Source organism: Podarcis erhardii (assembly GCF_964252035.2).
Source record: "Podarcis erhardii genome assembly, chromosome: 1".
Classification (NCBI taxonomy): domain Eukaryota; kingdom Metazoa; phylum Chordata; class Lepidosauria; order Squamata; family Lacertidae; genus Podarcis; species Podarcis erhardii.
The window spans coordinates 79796527-79817013 of record NC_138497.1 but is presented as its reverse complement, the minus strand read 5'-3'; the positions used below and the strand labels follow the sequence as shown (position 1 = coordinate 79817013).

Genomic DNA, 20487 nt, shown 5'->3' with positions numbered 1-20487 from the left:
GCTATGACATCATGTGTAAATATTAGAAGGTAGAAATGGCCCAAAGCTAGCCAACCAATTAAGGTATTAGTGCACTTACAAAAGTTGCTCAAATTTCATACACAGTATAATTTACACACAAACTGAAGTCAAACATTGGCTTATTTGTCAGGCTACCACAACCATTTCTTGTTGACAAATACAGGGTAACTTTCAATCCAAAAAGCAAGGTTCATTCTATATCTATTAAAAATAAAATCAGTTTTCCAGACTTTAACCCCAATCAAAGCAACCCGAATCTGTGAACAATAGTACTTCTGACAGAGTTCCAGAATAATTCCTGGGCACTAAATTTACAAACCTACACATACTTACTTGAAATTAAGTCCCACTGAACACAGTGGTGCTTACTTCCTATAATGTATGCATAGATCATGCTGCATGAAAATATTTCCCTAGCTACATTCATACATACATACATACATACATACATACATACATACATACATACATTTCATTGATTTTCAATGAATTGATTCAGGAAAGACTAACAGTAAGTAGCAACAAAAAAGAAAAGCATACTACTGCAAACATGTTACTGCGTTATTTCACAAACTTTCTCCCAGGCAAGCCGTATTAGGGGCTGGTTTCTCAATATGGCAGATGCTGACCAGATTATTCCATCACTTTTCAACAGGAGGCCAGGACCCTTGGAATAAGGAAAAACACCACAAAATGGATCAAAGGGCAAATCAGAGGAACCCTTCAAATAAGAGAACTTGTCTTTAATAAACCCACAGCATTAAGACTTTACAAGGTTTACAAATGTGCCAACATTCAAATAAATGTCATGGTGTTTACTACTGACACAAATGAATCTAGTGGCACTTTTCTGATTCTCATGGTGACAAATGCATAAACATGTTTCATAGACTCCACACTGCATTCAGTTATGGAGTAGTCAATTCCTTGTTCGGGACTGTATGTCTATTAGGACCAGGCATACCCCTATTCATTCTTCAACCTTATGCACATGGCAATACATTGAAACTGTACTGGACCTGAGAACTTTGGACTTTACAGCTTGATGAGTAAAAATTGGGTGTAGCTGTAGCACTACTGTGGCAGATAACTTCTACCTCCTTTCTTTGTGCCAGTGGAAATAAAGGAAGAAGGCCCCTTCCCAGATGGATTATGTGAGCTGGCTCTGTATTAGTATTCAACTACCAATTGTGATAAACTACTTCAAATTACTGTATGTATCTGGTCAAACCACATCAAGTACTGAATGGTTATGTTGGAAATGTTACTTTTGAAGGTATTACTGTGAGCTGCTCTGGGTTCAACTTTGTTGTGAACTGAGAACCACTGTGCATAATTCACGATCCCCACCCATGGAGTTAGCTAAAACAGTGATTAGACACTTGGTGAATTTTCCATCCCAAACTGATGCTATCAACTGCAACATGCAGTGCTCCAATTCAGGAATAACTGATCAATACTAAACCTAAGAGCTCTGTTGGATCAGACCAAATACTCATGTGGGCCACTCTCCCATCTCCCACACTAGCCAACCTTGTGCCTATGAGAAGCCCATAAACAGGACAGGAGGGAAATAGCTCTCTCCCACTGTTGCACCTCAGCGACTGGTATTTGGAGGCATGCTCCCTGTGATCCTATCATAACTAGCAGCCATTTATAGCCTCATCTAATCCCTTTCAAAAGCAATTGAAGCTGGTGGTCAACACATCCCATTGAAGGAAGGTAAAAGGTAAAGGTACCCCTGCCCGTACGGGCCAGTCGTGCCCGACTCTAGGTTGTGCGCCCATCTCACTTAAGAGGCTGGGGACCAGCACTGTCTGGAGACACTTCCGGGTCACGTGGCTAGCGTGACAAAGCTGCTCCGGCGAGCCAGCACCAGCGCAGCACACGGAAACGCCGTTTACCTTCCCGCTACAAAGCGGTACCTATTTATCTACTTGCACTTAGGGGTGCTTTCGAACTGCTAGGTGGGCAGGAGCTGGGACCGAAAGACAAGAGCTCACCCCGCCGCGGGGATTCGAATTGCCAACCATGCGATCGGCAAGTCCTAGGCACTGAGGTTTTACCCACAGCGACACCCGCATCCCCTATTGAAGGAAGGGGTCACTAATTATATGCTTGACTACCAAGCCTCATTGGAGCTCTGCGTCAACATGAATAAATCTTATCTTCATTCCATACAGTGTATCCAGTTTAGAGTCTTATTCTTTTGCTCTCTTACTCTTTTGCTGCAGGGCACCCACCATGGGGATCTTACAATTAGATCCATGTGCAAGCCAGGCTTCTTGGAAGATGACTACATAGTGCTGGTTTCCCAAAACATTGTGGAAGGGCAGAAGTTATTCAAAGGTCCAGCACTTGCAGAGCCTCACCTGATTCAGACGATTTGGAGAGAGGCCAGAAGATGGTTGTCATCTACATACTGGTGGCTTTGTGCTCCAACTCACTGAAATGACATACTGGTGACCTCATGGTCTAAATTCCCCAGTGGCTTGATATTGCTGTTAAAAAGCATGGGGAACAAGATGAAACCCAGCAGTACACTATAACATAAGTGCCAAGGAGCTGAGCAGCAGTCCTCCAACGCCTCTTTCTTGTATGGCCCAAAGCCATATTAAAATGGGTCTGGATAATCTTCTCCTCCCATCCTACCAGAAACTGATAATCAGATTCACAACTAACTCAACAACCCTGCCTACCTACCTCAAATGGAATTGAAAATTGAATCTGTTGCTGTTGTTTGCTTCATTTATAAGCTACTGTGCTTGATATTATAATAACTGCAACTTTTTTTTAATGCTGTTGTGAGCCGCTTTGCACTCAACATTTGTTGTTAGAAAAGTGGAATACAAATATTAAATCAAATCAAAATCAAACCTCTGGGCAGTTTGGAAAAATCTTACTGAATATACTAACAGGGCACAGCTGCCACATTCTTTGACAGCAGCCTTGGCAGATATAGGCAATGTGTGAAAATGGTGTGATTTATGTAGAGTTATATGGATCTTTTAATGCATCGCCATTTTCCTTTCTTTTTAGTTCATTTCCTATGTTTGTATTCCTTCTATGACATATAGGGTACACTAGTTATCTATATTATTTATATCTACTGCCCATCAAAATGTGTTTCACAATTTATCCCCTATTGCATGCTATTGTTCTCTAAACTATGTGCAAAATTAATGAAGAGTGTTTTTTTTTAAAAGGATCAAAACAGATGCTGAGCTTTGTTCTTCCCATATACAACTATGATCATTTCACTGCATATTTTTAACAAGCCTGGCAATAGACACTTCTGAGTGTCATCTCAGTCCAATAATCTCTTCTTCCTTTGCTGTTACTCATATATGGATAAAGTTGCCACAACTGATCCCTCTTCCAGTTCCAATCTCATTAGGATCAAACAAATTACTCACTATTTCTAACTTTAGTCTTTACAATGGTGGGCAATCAAGCCCAACCTACTTTGATCTGAAGAATTTCCATCAATGGAGTCTGGTTTGCACTAGAATAGACTGCCCACCTCAATTTAATAGGACTGGCTGCGAGTCTGCAAGGAGAGACTATTCATTGCTACTTGTACATTACAACCAGATACTATGTGAACAAACAAGGAGGCATGGCTTTCAAGATCTTACAGTTTATAACCCTTTGGGACTGATATGCTAATAGGCAGTTCCAGTTGCCACCCACAGCTGCTAGTACAGTCACCTAGCTGATGCTCTTAGCAGAACAAGGAAAGTATTAAGGGCCCTATCTCTCATACTTGCAGCAACCCCTATTGTTTTTCTACCTGTCTTCAAATGCATCATGTTCCACTCTACAGTAGCTATGGAACTGTATGGAACTCCTTCAATACCCTAGTTGCTTGGGTGCTCAATGATTGGAAGCATGAATTACATTCTAAAAAGCTTCATCATTGCGACACCAGCTTTGATTTACAATACATACTGTAATTAATCTCGGGGTTACTTTATACATCTCCCCACAGTACTGGGTTCTCCCCAAGAACAAGGGAGGATTCTACACTACAAATCATCAACTTTCAGTCTCAATAGCACAACAGGTGTTGTTGTTTAGTCATTTAGTTGTGTCCGACTCTTCGTGACCCCATGGACCAGAGCACGCCAGGCACACCTGTCTTCCACTGCCTCAAAATATGTTCTTAGAATGATTGGTATCTGTGCTAATGTTGAACATATAGAATCCACCCACACAATGTTTCTAAGTGGTCATAGTGCTGAGTACTGTATTTACTTCTGCTCATGACCTAGAACAATGTACCTTGTTCCATAGAGCAACTCTTGGGAGCACACATTACATGAACCGAGGAGCTGCTACTTCCCTTTGTATTCTGGTGATATGTACTATCTCCTCTAGGATTACTGTACCCTCTCATCATCATCTTATGAAAAGCTTTCCAAAAATGATTCCTTATCTAACCAGTATCTTTGATAGAGTACCTTCACTACTTTGGAGTCTTCTCGCTCAGCTCTTCAGCGAACCTTCTGAACTGATAGCTAACTGCCACCTTCTTTCCTTCAAAAACAGCCCTCCTTGCCTCGACCACGCCTGCACATAGAATGAACTTTTGTTTTTTACTGTAATCCTCCTGTCTTAATACAAATATAAGGTAACCCACACACCAGGTATCACAATCATATTCACCAACACAGTAACTTTTATTCAAAGAATCAAGGAATAAAGTATACAATTCAACTAAGAAAGGGAAGCCCTTTTAGTCAAAGAATGTCTGCCACTGGGTGGTATCCACCATCGTTACCAGTTAGCCAAACTCCTCCTATCAACCAGTGTCAATGGGCATTTGACTTGGAGGCTACATTGTGAGAATATCTGAGCTCTCTCCACAATTGTCATTCAACTCAGTAGCTAACAAGGAAAATCCCAAGAATGTAAACACACACACTCCCAAATAACTAGCACAAGTTGGTATGATGTTCATTGTTCAAATTAACCTCTAGGTATCTTAAGAAAGTTGTACCATGCTAGGTTGGTCAACTTTCTTAACATATCTAGAGGTTAATTTGAATGATGAAGGAAGGATTTCACTGTCTAGTTGGGAGGCAAGAGTTGTTAAACAATTAGGCCACATAACCCTTGTTGATCTACTGAAAAATCACTCGGTGATCTATCAATAGATCCTGACCTACTAGCTAACCACCCCAAAGAGCTCAGTTCTGATACTAAAAATAAAATCCTGGGATGAGCATGTGCTCATAGGCACTCATGCTTCTTAGTTCTAAGAGTAAGTTGCCATCCATCCCACCAGCAACTGTTTTATACCTGTCCGTGGTTCATGAGCCTCAGTTCTTTTGGGGGGGGGAGGGGAGTAAATTCCACAAGGCTAAAGTGTGCCCACCCCAACCTTGAGGATATTGTTGAATAACTTTTTCCCTTGCCTTCAATGTTGTTAGATCCTCTCATGTAACTAAGATACTTTGCATCTACTTTCCAATGAATGAACACAGAGAAGTTGGAATCCATTTCAGTATTTAAAATCTGGCTACTTAGTCGTATAAATAGAATTAACATATACCATAATCCACCCCCATCTCTCTTCCCTTTCGCATGTGCATGAGAGAGGAAGTTAGTTTAGCAGAACAATTCAATGTTAATGTTTAATAAGTTACCAACTTTTGAAGGCATGTACTTTTGAAGGAAAATATAAAGTTAAATGCTCCATTTTCAGATTACAGTAGTCACAATATGAAATCAACATTTGTCCTCAGCTTCTTGATGCTAGTTGAGCAGAACAAACCACAGCCCCCAGTTTGGACACAATACTAAGCCAGGAATTGTGGTTAATTGATCCCACTTGCACCAGGAGATTAGTGAAGTGTCAGTAATGTCAGGTAACAATTTGCTAAGAAAGCTAAGATTTCCTGTGACTTGCAAATGCAACAACGGGTTAATAGTCACTATTTGTTTCAGGTTGCTTCTGCTTTCTTTATAAGCTCACCTTTTGGTAGCGTATGGTTGAATTACCGTATTTTTTTGCTCTATAAGACTCACTTTTTCCCTCCTAAAAAGTAAGGGGAAATGTGTGTGCGTCTTATGGAGCGAATGCAGGCTGCGCAGCTATCCCAGAAGCCAGAACAGCAAGAGGGATCGCTGCTTTCGCTGTGCAGCAATCCCTCTTGCTGTTCTGGCTTCTGGGATTCAGAATATTTTTTTTCTTGTTTTCCTCCTCCAAAAACTAGGTGCGCCTTATGGTCTGGTGCGTCTTATAGAGCGAAAAATACGGTACATTGCCAGCTTTCAAATTTGTGCTAAGCAGGGACCTGCATGCAGAAATATAGTACCCATCTTAAGACAGACAAGAGTGTCTGGAATCAGTCACTGCCTGGGCTGAGGGAAGAAATGCAAGCTTAATCCCTTTATGACACATTGTTGGTGAGGAATTTACCATACTACAGAACTGTGTTCACCTGTTTCTGGACAGGTCACGAATGGTTTTGGACCCAGCATTGGTCATCAGACGTTCAAGTAGCCTTTGTAGCCTGAAGCACCTTTCACCAAATTTGGTTGGTGCACCAGCTTCCTGAGGAAGTAGGTCTTATTCCATTATCCTTATTTTAGTTGCATTCAGATTAAGCTGCAGTGTCTTGTGACCTCCAAAAAGTGCCCCAAAGACCACCTCCTCTTGTAAAGACCTACCCATTTTAGGAGATCAAAATCCTAGCTTCAGGTGCCCACACTGTTATGAGTTAAGCAGGCCGCAAATGGAAATAGTGCCTTTCAGTTGTGAACACCCTTCAAAGAGGTGCAGCAAACATGCTAACAAGTACTGCTGGCATTCTGAAGGCCATTCACCACCTTACATTAAGCCACAAGAGTGCTCATACAAAATCATTTCCCCGCAAAGAAGGAACCTAACATTTAGAATTTATACAAGTAACCACAAACACTTGGCAATGTGAAGCTTTCTCATCCTCTGTCCAAAGAAGCAGGGAAAAGTTGCTCAAAGTAGCCTAACTGGACATTTAAACCTAGCTCAGAAACACAGACATGGTTAAACAAGTAACAAGTAAAATATCTAAGCAGTATTCTCTCCAAATGTTACATTAGCAAATAACATCAGTAATGGCAAATGTGAACACTCTCCTCTATGTCACCATTTTAACATATAATAATTTTCAAAAACTTGTCACTATGTGCTTGACTTCTCTAGCTTTTAGGGAGGTACTTCCGCCTTCTAATGGGGGCAAGAAAAGCAGCAGATATTCAATTAATGCAAGCTAGTTAAATTGAAACTCAATCATGCAGCACTGTCACAATAATTAAGTATCTAAACAAATCACACGATACTGATAAGTCACCTCCCAACTCACCAGAAAAGCTATCTTTAAGTAATGTTGAGGAAGCATCAAGAAGCAAACTTCAGTTAAAGGCAAAACCATTTTCACATAAAGGAATTAAACCCAGGCAATCCTATTCAATCAGATTTAGTATAGTGAACATGCACATGACTTGATCATGGATTATTTTCCAGCGACCCAGGGCTTCAATTCCTGTTCCAAAACAGGACTTACAGATCAGGTTATGTGCCATTTTTGTAAACATGCACAAAAAAACTTGCAGTGTTGATGCCATATTGATCCTAAATTGAATTTAAGTCATTAGTAATGGAGATAAAACTGCATGTGTAGCTAAGGGCTTCAAAAGAAAAAAGGGGGGAAAGCAAAGAGCAAGGAATAAAGTTATTGGAAGAATGCCTAAAGCATTGTGTTTAGCCAATATTTAGGGGAAGACGCAAACACCAAAACATTAAGCAACATCTGCAGAGGCATACTAGCTGGTATTTCTTACCTGTTAACAGAAAATTTTAAAAAGAAAAAAAAAATGTATTCTTTGTGGCTCCTTTCCCATTACAGGGTATCCAGGCAGCAGCAAAATCTTTAAATCTACAGTATTAGCAGATTAGCAGGCTGAATTAGGTTAAGATGAAGCCGATTTCTTCCTATGAGAAAACACAATACAATTTTATAATGTCAACACAATTTCATTAGTGAAGTCAATAATGAACACCTCAATAATGGAATATATTGAGAGCTAGTAACATGAGAGCAATTTAATCAGCGTAATGTCTCTCACATATTTTACACAACGGTAGAGAGAAAAGCTTAAACTGTACTCGGAGAAACTGCTGAGGCTTTTTGCAGGGACCATAATGTTTCAATAATCACCAAAGCAAAGGTACCCAATTTAACTCTTCCCCATTTCAATTGCTAGTATTCTCAAACATCATTATTCCCCCCCCCCAACACACACTGCATTTAAAAAAGCAGTTTGGTATGGATTATGAACATTAATCAAAATAACATGCAGTTTTTATTTATAGTTCTAAGCAGTGTTAGAAAGATATAAAAACTAGGCACTAAATGGCACCTTAAACCTAGATTATGGGCGCAACAGTGGAAAGTCTAGGCGTGCTTTTTTATAACAAGAATACAAAGCTGAAAATGTATGAACTGCAGCTAAAATATTATGTTCATTTTCCACATGGTCTAGTCCTTCCCCTGCCCACCCCCCTAATATTCTTAAGAGGGTCTGTTCGCCAGTCTTCCGAGAGTAGATGGAAGTGGGGAGGCAGAAAAAGGTCCTCCTTTCCTTCCACTCTGCAGTTTTAATCTGAAATCTTAGGCGCAGTACTGCGCCCAGAGCTAATGAAATTCCCTGTCCCAAAATGCTCCTAGGACAAGTTTTGAACACTGGTTCTAAGTCTTTAAATTCTAAAAGGGATAGGAATTCAGAACTACTATATGCTTTTGTACATAATGTGGTATTAAAATCAACAATATGAATGGCATCCAGGATCAAAACAAATGGACAACTCAATCATTGTTTAACCAAAGGGACTGTGTTGGGTGGTAGTTCTTGAACAGCAGCATACATGGAAAACCACTTTTGAAGCAAGGAGCCTTTCAGGAGCAGTTTATTACCGTATGTGGTATGGGGTGTCCACTCGTAGGGGAAACAGAGAACATCAGGTATGCCCAAGCATACCCCAAGTACTCCTTTTGATCCTGAGCATTATAATCACCAGAACAACTGCAATAGTTCATTACTATTATTAGCCCTCCATATTTTGTCTTTCAATACTGATTTACATGGGACAGTATAATAACCAAATCATACAATTTCCTTATTTAATAAATGGGTACCACATTCTCTAAGGAAATGAGAGCCAAAACACACATTTACAAAGCTGTAATTCCCAGAATTGTGTGGGTTCAGTGAGTTTACATTTATAATGGAAATGTTGTTTCTGCTGAGTGCCCTCAGATACTAATGACCTCTTTCAATTTAAGCAGCAAATAGGATAATGAGTCTTCAAACCAAATGTCAATGCAAAAGATTGTTGAATAATCACTTTTACTAGATAAAGATAGAATGTTTCAAAGTAGTCCTTTTTGCTGAAGATTAAAAACGAGTTTCCAATAACATGATTCATTTATTTCCTGAATGAGAATGAATGCTAATTAGTTATGATCTGGAACTAAATAAAGCCTTGATGCTGTGTAGAAACATAATTTATAAACCTCCGGTCAGAAGTCGTAATCACACACTTTAAGGGAGGAAGAGGAATATTTGTGAAAGTAAGGGTTTCTGTTCAGCATTCCCTGTATACATGGAAACATAACCAAGTAAGAGAATTTCTTCAAAGACCAAGAGCCAAACTAGGTACTCATGAGTCATGACCAATCCCAACAAAAGCTGTTTGAGAACTGAAATAGTTTTGGGGCAACAAATGTAATCAGAGTAGAGGAAGTAGACAGGTGGGTAAAAGTTGTTTTGAAAATAGCAACTCTCCATTGTTGCACTGATCTGACACAACAGTTGCATTTCAATTTTTCAAAAGACCCTCAGGAGTGATTATTAGTTATTCAGTGCCTAAATTTTTCCAGAAGCAAAGGCCAGTAGTAACTGGGTAGAATAGTGCTCCTTCATGGCATCAGGAATCAATGGGTTTGGTGGGGAGAAATAATTTCTTTTCTGAATAGTTTCCAAACATATATAGAATACCTACATGTATAAAAACATTTTAGAACATATATATAAAATCAATACAAATACCCTGCTTAAAAGCCTGTTGAAAAAGTAAAATCTTCAAAAGGCACAAAAAAAGACAATAGAGATTTGAGTCTGAAATATAACAGGGGTTCCAAAGTGTAGGTGCTGCCACGCTAGCAACCTGGAATTCTTGAATCTTTTATAATTGTTTATTTTTATCCTTCCCTGACAGATACATGCATTTTAGGAAAACTGGTTTCCACAATACCTCCAACATTACTATATGGTCACTGTAGGAGTCTGGGGAATGGACATGAAAGGATGACTCCTTGAAAGTTCTTTATAAGCCAGTGATCAAGCATGCCTACTGCCTTATTATGTAAATTACTCTTTTTCTCAGCTTTTTATAGAAATGAGTGCTTGAAATTGTGGAAGTCAGAAGGACATGTAATAAATTTCATAATAAAAAACCCCAGAGGTTCCTTACAGTTCAGCAGCTTGTAGCTCAAGGACCACCTCTCCCCATATGAACTGACCCAGGCTCTAAGATCATCACCTGAGGCCCATCTTTGTGTGCCTTCTTCACACAAGGTTGATAGGGTGGCAACACAAGAACAGGCCTTTTCTGTAGTGGCTCCCCCACTTGTGGAATGCTTTCCCCAGGGAAGTTCGACTGGCGTCTTCATTATACACCTTAGGCACCAAGAGAAAACGTTCCTCTTCAACCAGGCCTTGGGCTGATTAACATCCTATTCCCTTTTAAAAGTTTGTTGGAGGGGGAGGGGGTTGTTGGTTTGCTTTTATTATGTATTTTGTGTTTTTTAACTTGTATTTTTATGTTGTGAACTGCCTCGAGATCTATGGGTGAAGGGTGGTATACATTTTTAAATTAATAATAACAACATGTAACAGAAACTTGGGGGGAAATCAATTTGTAATTATTGTCTGAAAAAGTGTATATACCAGACAAAATTCTATTATAAGAAACTGACTTCTGAAATAGAAAGCTTACAGTGGTACCTCCAGTTAAGAACTTAGTTTGTTCCAGAGTTTCTTCTTAACCTGAAGCACCACTTTAGCTAATGGGGCCTCCTGCTGCTGCTGTGCTGCTGGAGCACGATTTCTGTTCTTATCCTGAAGCAAAGTTCTTAACCCGAGGTACTATTTCTGGGTTAGCGGAGTCTGTAACCTGAAGCGTCTGTAACCTGAAGCGTATGTAACCCGAGGCACCACTGTACTTTAAAAACAAGTATTGTGTTCCCTCCCCACAAAAAACCATTTTTCCAGAGGAGGGAGGAGCCCTGGAAAAAACCAGAAAAACAGTATTTCCAGAAGTGGGGCTCAGATTTTTTTAAAATAAAAAAACACATCTCTATCCAGGAGAGCTAGGAAACAGCTGGAAAGAGAACACCATATTTAGCCAAAATGACTCATCATCCCTTTCCAAATGAAGGGATGCAGCACCTGAGAGCACTAGCGGAACAGCTTTGGGAAACAGAGGCAGAGCCACATAGGTAGCAGAATGAGAGCAGTAAGCTAAAAACATCTGGGGATTTAAGGGTGATTTTCTTGGGAGATATAAGGTACACAAACTATTTGTTCCCAAGTATGTTCGACTGGTTTATTTTTAAATAAAACAAATTAAACTACTACAAAAACTCCACAGACATCCAGCGCTACCTCCCTCCAAAGGAACCTAAATCTGGGTAAATTGAAACATCCCCTGAAACTTCTCAATACTTATGAAACCAAGATCATTGGTCCAATTCAGCAAGGATAATTCCTCAGCCGATTTTTTTCTCACACACAGGGTTTCTGAAGGGAGTCTGTACTCCGGGTTCTTCTAAGCAGTCCTCACCCCCTTACATGGGACTTACAATACTATAAAAACAAGTAGCAATTAACCATTTCTTTGCCAAAGGCAAACCTCCGATTCATGAGGATCTTGAGGCTGAGGGCTTTCAACTGGGCCCAGCCCTTCAAAGCACAAACAACCAGAGAAACAACTGGCTCATGGAAACTGCATGTTCTGAGGAAATGTTCTCTTTCAAATGATGGGGGTGAGGTGGAGGGAGGAGAACAGTGTGAGAAGAACTAGGCTAAACATATACTGACTTGTAAAAATATCTGTAGAAGTGTGCTTATGCCTTTTAACCTTGTTAGAGCTGTATTTCATTTCAACTTCAACTCCAACCATGATGCATTTGAAACTCAGCTCAAATCAGTGACCAAAAGAACATTCCCCCCCCCCTCAAATATATATTCCTAGGTTTAACTGCAAATGAAGCCATGGTTCCCCTATCTACCCAAAGGTATCGTTATTTTATTATAGTTTAGGTTGAGCAGATGTCTACAACACCATTGCTGTTAGAAGACCATGAAATTGCTACCAGAAAGAGCACCTTCACTATAACATCAAAACAAGAATAGTATCATGGAATTGCAGAGTTAGAAGGAACTATGAGGTTCATCTAGTTCGACCCTCTGCAATGCCGGAATCTTTAACCTAACATGGGGCTTGAACCCACAACCCTGAGATTAAGAGTCTCATGCTCTACCAATTAAGGTATGTTCTACAAATAGTCCACTAGGACAGGTAGTGCACAAACCTTTTAGATCCATTTCAAGCATGGTGGTTTTCTAGTGAAACATCTGAAGGCAGTGGAAACATAGGGCTCTGAAGTTCACTAAATAATCAAGAGCAGATTATTTAGGCACACAGTACTCCCAGGTTTGTTTCCTGCAATACTGTTTGTTCTACTTCAGGGTATCTGAAGAAGTGTGCATGCACACGAAAGCTCATACCTAGAACTAACTCAGTTGGTCTTTAAGGTGCTACTGGAAGGAATTTTTTTATTTTGTTTTGTTCTACTTCAAGTTATGCTTAAAAGACTCAGTAATTTTTAGACGAGCCCTGCTGAATCAGACCAAAGACCTACCTTGTCCTGCATCCTGTTCTCAGTGGGAAACCAGAAGCCTATGGGAAGCTTGCCATACCTGAGGATAACACCACTCACCCTACTTGTGATTCCCAGCAACTGGTATTCAGAGGCATACAGACAATGGACACAGTATAGCCATCATGGTGAGTAGCCACTGAATACCTCCTTCTCAATGAATTAAACCTCTTTTGAAGCCATCCAAACTGGTAACCTTATTCCATAGATTAACTATATGTTATGTGAAGAGGTACTTTCTTTTGTCTGTCCTAAATCTTCCAACATGCAGCTTTATTGGATGGCCACGGGTTCTATAATAAAGGAGAAAAACTTCTCTTTATTACATCATTCATAATCTTATACACCTCTCTCATGTCCCCTCTTTCTTGTGTTTTTCTGTAAACTAAAAAGCACCAAACATTGTAATCTTTCCTCACAGAAGAGCTGCTCCAGCCCACTGATTTTGACTGACCTTCTCTAAAAAAATTCCAGCTCTACAACAGCCTCTTTTTGAGGTACAACAACCAGCACTCTACAGAATATTCAAAGTTTATTGTATAGATTCGTATAATGGCACTGTACTAGCAGTTTTATTTTCAATCCTTTTCTAATGATCCCAAATAGAAAACCTGCACTTTTCATATCACCTCAAGTTGTCCACTACTAGCCCAAGGTCAGTCACTACCAATTTAGCCACCATTATAAAACATGAATCACTTCACAGACTGGTACTTGCTTTCATTGAATTTCATTTGCCATTTTAACACCCTATCACTCAGTCTAGAGATCCCTTTGGAATGACTCCTAACCACTTTTTGTTTTTACCACTTTCAATAATTTGGTATCATTACCCAACTTGGCCACTTTCATTGCTCAACTTCAGAGATGCATACCATTTTTTGGGCAACTTTTTCCAGCACGTCAAGTCTAAATAAATGTAAAGCAGCATTAACAATTATAACATGTTTCTCACTTGGGAAATGTTGTTCCTAACCCATCACTTAGGCATGACCTACTAGCACTTAGGCTATACTACAGTATTCCAAGTTCTTACCAGCATGTGAAAATGCAAAGGACTTACACACAGAGATATCAGTCTTATATTCAAGAATTAATCCAGAACAAACTGCTATTCTGAATTCTATATACAAACCAGTTCCTCTGTTGGCACCAGTCTGCCTCGAGAGACAACAGAGTGCGCCTCCAGTGGCTAAGCCTAACTGCTGCCCTAGTAGCAACTTGGGGTGCAAGCCTAGCAGTGTGTATTGAGGTCTTGGGCTGCCTAGACAACAAGACCCTCCTCTCAGCCTCACTGACGTGGTCCAAAAGAAAGCAGAGCAATACATGGGTGTCAGCTTGGCTGCAGCAGCTGACAGGAGGCATACACAGTGCCATGCAACCATCTTAGGGACTCCACTCTGGATGGAGTCCCTGTGTATGGTTTTGTGTAGCCTTTTCTTCTCCTAAATGTATTCAGCAAGGCAGCCGAGGTTTAGGATAGGAGTTTCCCTTCTCCTAGGTGGGCTACCTTCCCAGGTTGATGTGCCCCACTTCCCTCTACAGCACATGCAGAAATTGGCTTCTTGACTATTGGACCCACTTTTGGTCTTGTCTGCTCAATCCACCAGAGCCTGTCTTTGCATGCAAGGGAATTCTCTAACTCACCAAAGGTTTGAGACCCATCAGCTACCCTTGCCCAGTTTAGCCAGCCAGTTGAAGCCATTTCATGGGGTGTGTCCACTTGCTGTCGCTTGCTGACAGCTTCTAGGAGCCAGAGGTAAGAGCTAAGTGCAGGGTGGGGACCAAAGGTGGACAAGCTGCCCCAGAAGGAGCACATGTCCCCCACAAGAGGTAGTATCCCGCCCCTAACACCTCATACACTCAAACTGCCCCTAACACCCCATATACCCCACCAGTTGCTCTAGTTAATATATTTGCAGTGGAGACTGGTATTACTGGTTTAGTGTGCATTTTGGCTGCATTTATGTAAGCCAGACTTGATCTTTTACCAATAAATTGATTAACTGTGTCCTTGTGATGCCCTTCACTAAAGCGATCAATCTGAACCTACAAAATCATTCACATAATCATAATTTCACATCGCCTTTTAAACATTCTCCAGTATCACCTTTTCATGCTCAAAAATCCAACACTGTTAGATCCAATATGCATTTTTAGATCAAACATAAGTAAACCTCAATCTCAAGGTCAAAAGCTAGGCTTTATGTTTTACAGTAAATTAAGAGTGATACTAAATGAAATGCTTGAGATTTGTGATTCATCTCCCATTGCCACAGATCTCTTTTGAATATACGCACAGAGGCTCCTAGACTGCATCAAGACCACAGCACAGAGGGGCTTTAACTCTTTCCTGTATGCCATTTTGCAAATGCAAATCATGCCTCTCCCAGCCAAAACATGTCTGCTATTTGACCCACTATGAGAAGCTGTAAGCATACCTGTGAATTTTCTCCATTTGTGTAAGCAGTAGCTGAAAGGTGGGTAGAGATTACCCCAAGAAAAAGGCATATGGAGAAGGTTCAAAAATCCCCCAGAGCCCTCATGGCTTCTTTTAAGAGAAAATGTAAGTTTTGACCACAGATCTGTCTGTTTTGGGACTAAGAGTAAAGGTTAGTTTCATTAACCTACTACTGTATTGCAGAAGCATAGCACCACTAACTTTCAAAAGTAATTTTCTCCCTACATAGGACTGAATCAGCTTTAACATTAGCTGATTTCACTGGGTTTAGGCATGTCTTCTATCTAGGATTGGGAGCACGAAGCATTTTGTAACTCAATTTCCAGAACGGTTCCAGTGTCACATGTGAAAGTCTTTTCATTTATCCCACTTCCAAAATAACAGCATTTAACCTATGCTGGCTAGAATATACATTAGAACTGACTCTTGGATTCTTGCTCAAGTAAACAGTGCAATCAAACAAACAAACAAACAATATTTATTACGGCCATAGGCCCATACAGGTAAAAACAACACATAAATAACAGCTTGTGCACGTGGTGGGAAAAAAAAAAAAAAAAAAACAGCCGCTAAAACACCACCATAACAATAAAATACTATAAAATAGAATGGCATACTACGCCTTAGTTAGCTTGTAGTCCTCCTTGGCGTCGCTTTTGGGTAAGGACAGCGACCAGGAACCTTGCCACATTCAGGGTCGTATGAGTATCCTTATCCTGCAAGATTTGGGCAAGGTGGAATTTTGGTGGGGTACCCTCTAGTTTCTGTATGATTGATCCCAACAAATTTGCCCGTGGCACATTGAACAGGGGGCAAGTGAACATGATGTGCTGGAGCGACTCCGGCGTCTCCTTATCACATTCGCACGTGGCGGGGGCTTGGCCCTTTGAGAATCTATGTCTCAGGACGTTGGAGGGAAAAACGTTGAACCTCGCTTTGGTGAAGGCCAGTCTATGGGCAACAGTCGAAAGGGAGGAGAGGTATGATGGAACGCAGTAAGTTAAAGTGATACCAATGTTCTGGGGCGAACAAACACCTCCCCCCAGCATATAATTTCGCTGTAGATCGATGTCATCCAGTCTTTGGCGGATCAGTCTTTGAGCGGTAATTTGGTCTAGTTTTAGGGAATCTGAAGGAGAGATTCCATAACTCAGGAGTTTGGCATGAATTCTACTAGACCAAAGGCTAGAGAATTCATCTCGCCATAAGCATTGAACAGGGTAGTGGTTTGGTAATCTATGCCACAATGATAACCAATAATTGAAGACTTGCTTCCACAGGCAAGTTTCTAAGGATGCGATCTTCAGTTCTAGTCGCATGGCTGCGTTGCTTACGCACAGGGGGAGCATTAGGAGCCGACGCAGGAATTGATTTTGCAGTGTCTCAAGAGGAGCAAGATCTGTCATCACGGCCCAAAGCGGGGCAGCATAAGCAAGCGCGGCAACCACTTTTGCCTTGAACACCTTTAGGGCCGAGGGAACATGCAAAGCTCCATCCGAAAAAAAGAATCGGAGGAGCGCATATGACAGAGTTTTGGCCTTGTTAAGTAGGTGTTGAATTTGAGCTTTCCACCCCAAATTGTGTTGAAAAATAACTCCTAGGTATTGAAATTTTAGGACTTGCTCTATTTTTGCTCCACCAAGCTTCCATTCGTATAATCTCCGGCTTCTGGAGAAAATCAGAATCTTGGATTTAGCATGGTTGATGGTTAATTGGTTGAGTTGACAATACGTGGCAAAGATCTTCAAAGCTCTGGTTAGTCCAACACGTGTATAAGATAGAATTACCGCGTCGTCCGCATATAAAAGGAGTGGGCAGCGGTAGTCCGCAAGTCTAGGCGCGTGTGTACTTGGAGATGATTTAACTAGGGATGCTCGCATGTCGCTGATGAATAGGTTGAATAGACAGGGAGCCAATATACATCCTTGGCGCACTCCCTTGTTTATTGGTATCGAATTTGTGAGGTCGCCCGCAGGAGTAAGTCTCACTCTAGCAAGGGTGCCTTCATGGAGCTGACTTATAAGCCATAGGAGTCTTCTATCAATGCCCTGTTTCGCAAGTTTCTCCCATAGAATGTTTCTAGGAACGCTGTCAAAGGCTGCCTTTAGGTCTAAGAAGGCAGCACAGAGGTAGCCCCGGGGGGGAGAGGAGTACTTTCGTGCCAGATGGTAAAGAACTATCGCATGATCGGTTGTAGAGCGTTTAATTCTGAACCCTGCTTGTTCGTGGCCAATCTGATTAGTCTCATCTACCCATCGCAGTAGTTTAGTCAGCAAAAAGCTGGCATAAATTTTCCCAATGATCGAAAGTGCAATCCTATACTCTAATGTAATATTCATTTGAGTTCAATGGGACTTATTCCCAAATTTGTGGGTACCGAAGTGTTTGTAACCCGAAGCGTTTGTACCACTGTATAGGATTGCAGCCTTAGTTGTGAAAAGTGAAAAAATGCCTTCATCCTCTGTCTCCTATGACATGCAAGAAATGGTGTTTATCTAGTGACATTTCCATCCTATTTAAGCCTTGAAAATACAAACAATTTATCTCCAACAGAAAAGTTTTAAATTAAATAATTATTTAAAGGTTTTCATATTTCCCTTCAAATTCTTAAATACTGAAATAATCAAAAGTTGGAAGAACTTTATGGTCACCTAATCTATGTAAAGGCCATTATTTTCCACAACTGATGCTACAACTTATTTTTAACCTGGAATATATCACTTGCAGGTGTTAATGTCACTTTGAGATTTGTATGAAAAGCAGGATGAAAATAAAATAGATTGATAGTGGAAATGGTAAAGTATTCTATTTAAAATGAATTGTATGCTCTAGCTAGCTAATGTAGGTTACCCTCCATTCTACTTGTTAACAGAGGCGAGAGGTGAAAGAGCCACTGGAAGTACCATCTGTGGAAACAGAATTAAAGAATTCAAATCTAGAAAGCTAATGCATAGCACATCAAGAAAGCTGCACCATTTCTTGATGTGCCTGTAGTAGGAAAGGCTGTGCTTACAGATGGCTCAAGCCAATAAGGATACCACGATACAAGAGGAAAATATGAAAAAAAATCAGTCATCGGTCAATATGGAAAACAACCCTTCCTGACCCTAATCTGGCTGGAAGTACATGCAGAATTAGATACTAAAGCATAGGTATCTGAGCACTCCAAACATTTTTTTGGTAATTTTTAGTAGTAATCCATTTTATCATTTGAGCAATTATTTATTATTCAAGTCTAGTTCTACCTAGTCTCTTATCTTCCTTTTACTCCACTAATGTTGTCAGCAAGACTTTTTCCCTCAATATCTTCCCCATGGAAACCATCAAAATAATGAAGGACCTCTATCAGGCTGATCAATTGCCCCACTAGCAAAAGTTCAAAAATTAGTGGAGTTCAGATGTTAGTATTACTAATTAAACTCATAGCTTCCACAGGACAGCATTATCACAAACATTGCACAATGTTACTAACACAAGTACTGTACAAAGTTTAAAATGAAACTGCCACTTCTAGTAGAAAAAAATGTTGCAAAATCTATTAGAATGCAAGAGTGCATAAAGAACTCTCCTCGATTTTAAATAAGGATTGTTGCAGGAAGTTGTTGTTTTTACTAAGTTTCTCAATCTAAAAATAGTTAAGTATTGCTTGAAAAAGCAGCCAATTGACGTTAACACTTTCCCTCTAACTTTGTCGCGGCCAGGAAAAAGGACGCGTCGGAGCAGAGGAAGTATCTAACAACCTAGAACGCGCTTTATTTGTGCGGGATATAAACTTTAAATCCCGCCCAAAGTGTTTGCCTGAAGCAGGATGCTCGTATCCCGCTCTATTAATACAGTCATATCACAGCAGCTGCTGCAGGAAACCGCAAACGAGCTCCCACCACCCAAGTTCACATCCCAGAAGCCAAACGCACAAGACCTTCTTGCTACCCTTTAAGCAAAGGTTCATTTCACATCTTCGCTCAGCCAAGGAAGCGAGTCCAAAGGTTGTTTACGGGGAAAAGAGGTCATCCTACTACAACAATTTTCCCCCTTTCTTTTTGTAGGAGAGACGATATAAATGGGAATTTCTAGACTCCCTCCCACCCCCCCCAAAGAAGCCTAGAGGAGTTCGCACACCGGCCCAGAGTCTCCCCAAGGGGGAAAAGACCGAGGGGATGGGAGGACGTGGGGTGCGGGCAGGGGGTCCCCAATGCCCGCTCATTGTTTCGGAGAAGGCGGCGGCGGCAGCAACCGAACACCTTCAGGAGAAGAAAAGGCTTCGGAGGCTCCCTTCCTTTCCACCCCTCCTCACATGGTAGAATGAGGGAGGCGGGAGGGGAAGAGACGCAGGCCGCTGCGACGCAGAACTGGGGGACTGCGGGGGACACATCTCAGGAAGCAAAACAAACCAAGGCGCTTAGGCCGCTGCTGGGAGGTGAGGGGTGAGAGAGACGGAGAAAGGAAGGCCTCATCCCGCTTCCCTATGGGATCCAGGCCGGGAAAGAGAGGCGGCGGCTCACAGGGGCGACTAAGCGGAAGGGAGGGGAGGATTATCTCTCACTCAAGCGGTTCCTCGGCCTCCCCGGCCCCCACCCGATCCCTCAGAGGGAAGAAGGAACGAAGCCCCCCCCCCATCCCGCCTTTACTGTCCTCTAACCTCGCGAAGAACAATTAAACTCGAGGCGCTAAAATGGGCCCAAGGCACAACGCCCCCCCCCCGCCTCCTCAAGCGTGCCTCTTACCCCCCCTCCTGGCGGACCCCCCCGCTCAGGCGGGAAAAGTACTGCTCGCCACCATCACCGACTCTTCAAGATGGCGGACATATCAGCTCCTTCGAGTCCTCCTCTGTCCCCATCCCCCCCATTCCTGCCAATCAACCCTCTAAGGCTCACACCTTTCCTCATCAATCACCTCTTCTATTGGACAATGGCAAAAGCCTCTGTTTGCTATTGGTTCCAAAGTGTCGTCGATCACACGCCAAGGTACCTCACCATTGGGCAATAAAGGGGATAAAGGCCGGGGTCACGGCTT

General features: G+C 41.4%; 1 protein-coding gene across 10 annotated transcripts in view; it reads right to left on the bottom strand.

The window, feature by feature from the left end:
* PPP6R3 (protein phosphatase 6 regulatory subunit 3) overlaps positions 1-20478 on the bottom strand; it is a 57510-nt gene extending 37032 nt beyond the window's left edge. For 6 of the 10 annotated variants that reach the window (XM_081843636.1, XM_081843641.1, XM_081843643.1 and 3 more), the window contains exons 1-5: positions 20199-20343; positions 7852-8002; positions 4485-4593; positions 2394-2522; positions 562-688 (exon numbers count right to left, since the gene is read on the bottom strand). In XM_081843636.1, the coding sequence (XP_081699762.1) occupies positions 562-573 (12 nt within the window). In that variant the 5' untranslated portion in view covers positions 574-688; positions 2394-2522; positions 4485-4593; positions 7852-8002; positions 20199-20343. The other 4 variants (XM_081843638.1, XM_081843639.1, XM_081843640.1 and 1 more) reach the window with 4 other exon arrangements.
* Between the last annotated feature and the right edge of the window lie 9 nt (positions 20479-20487).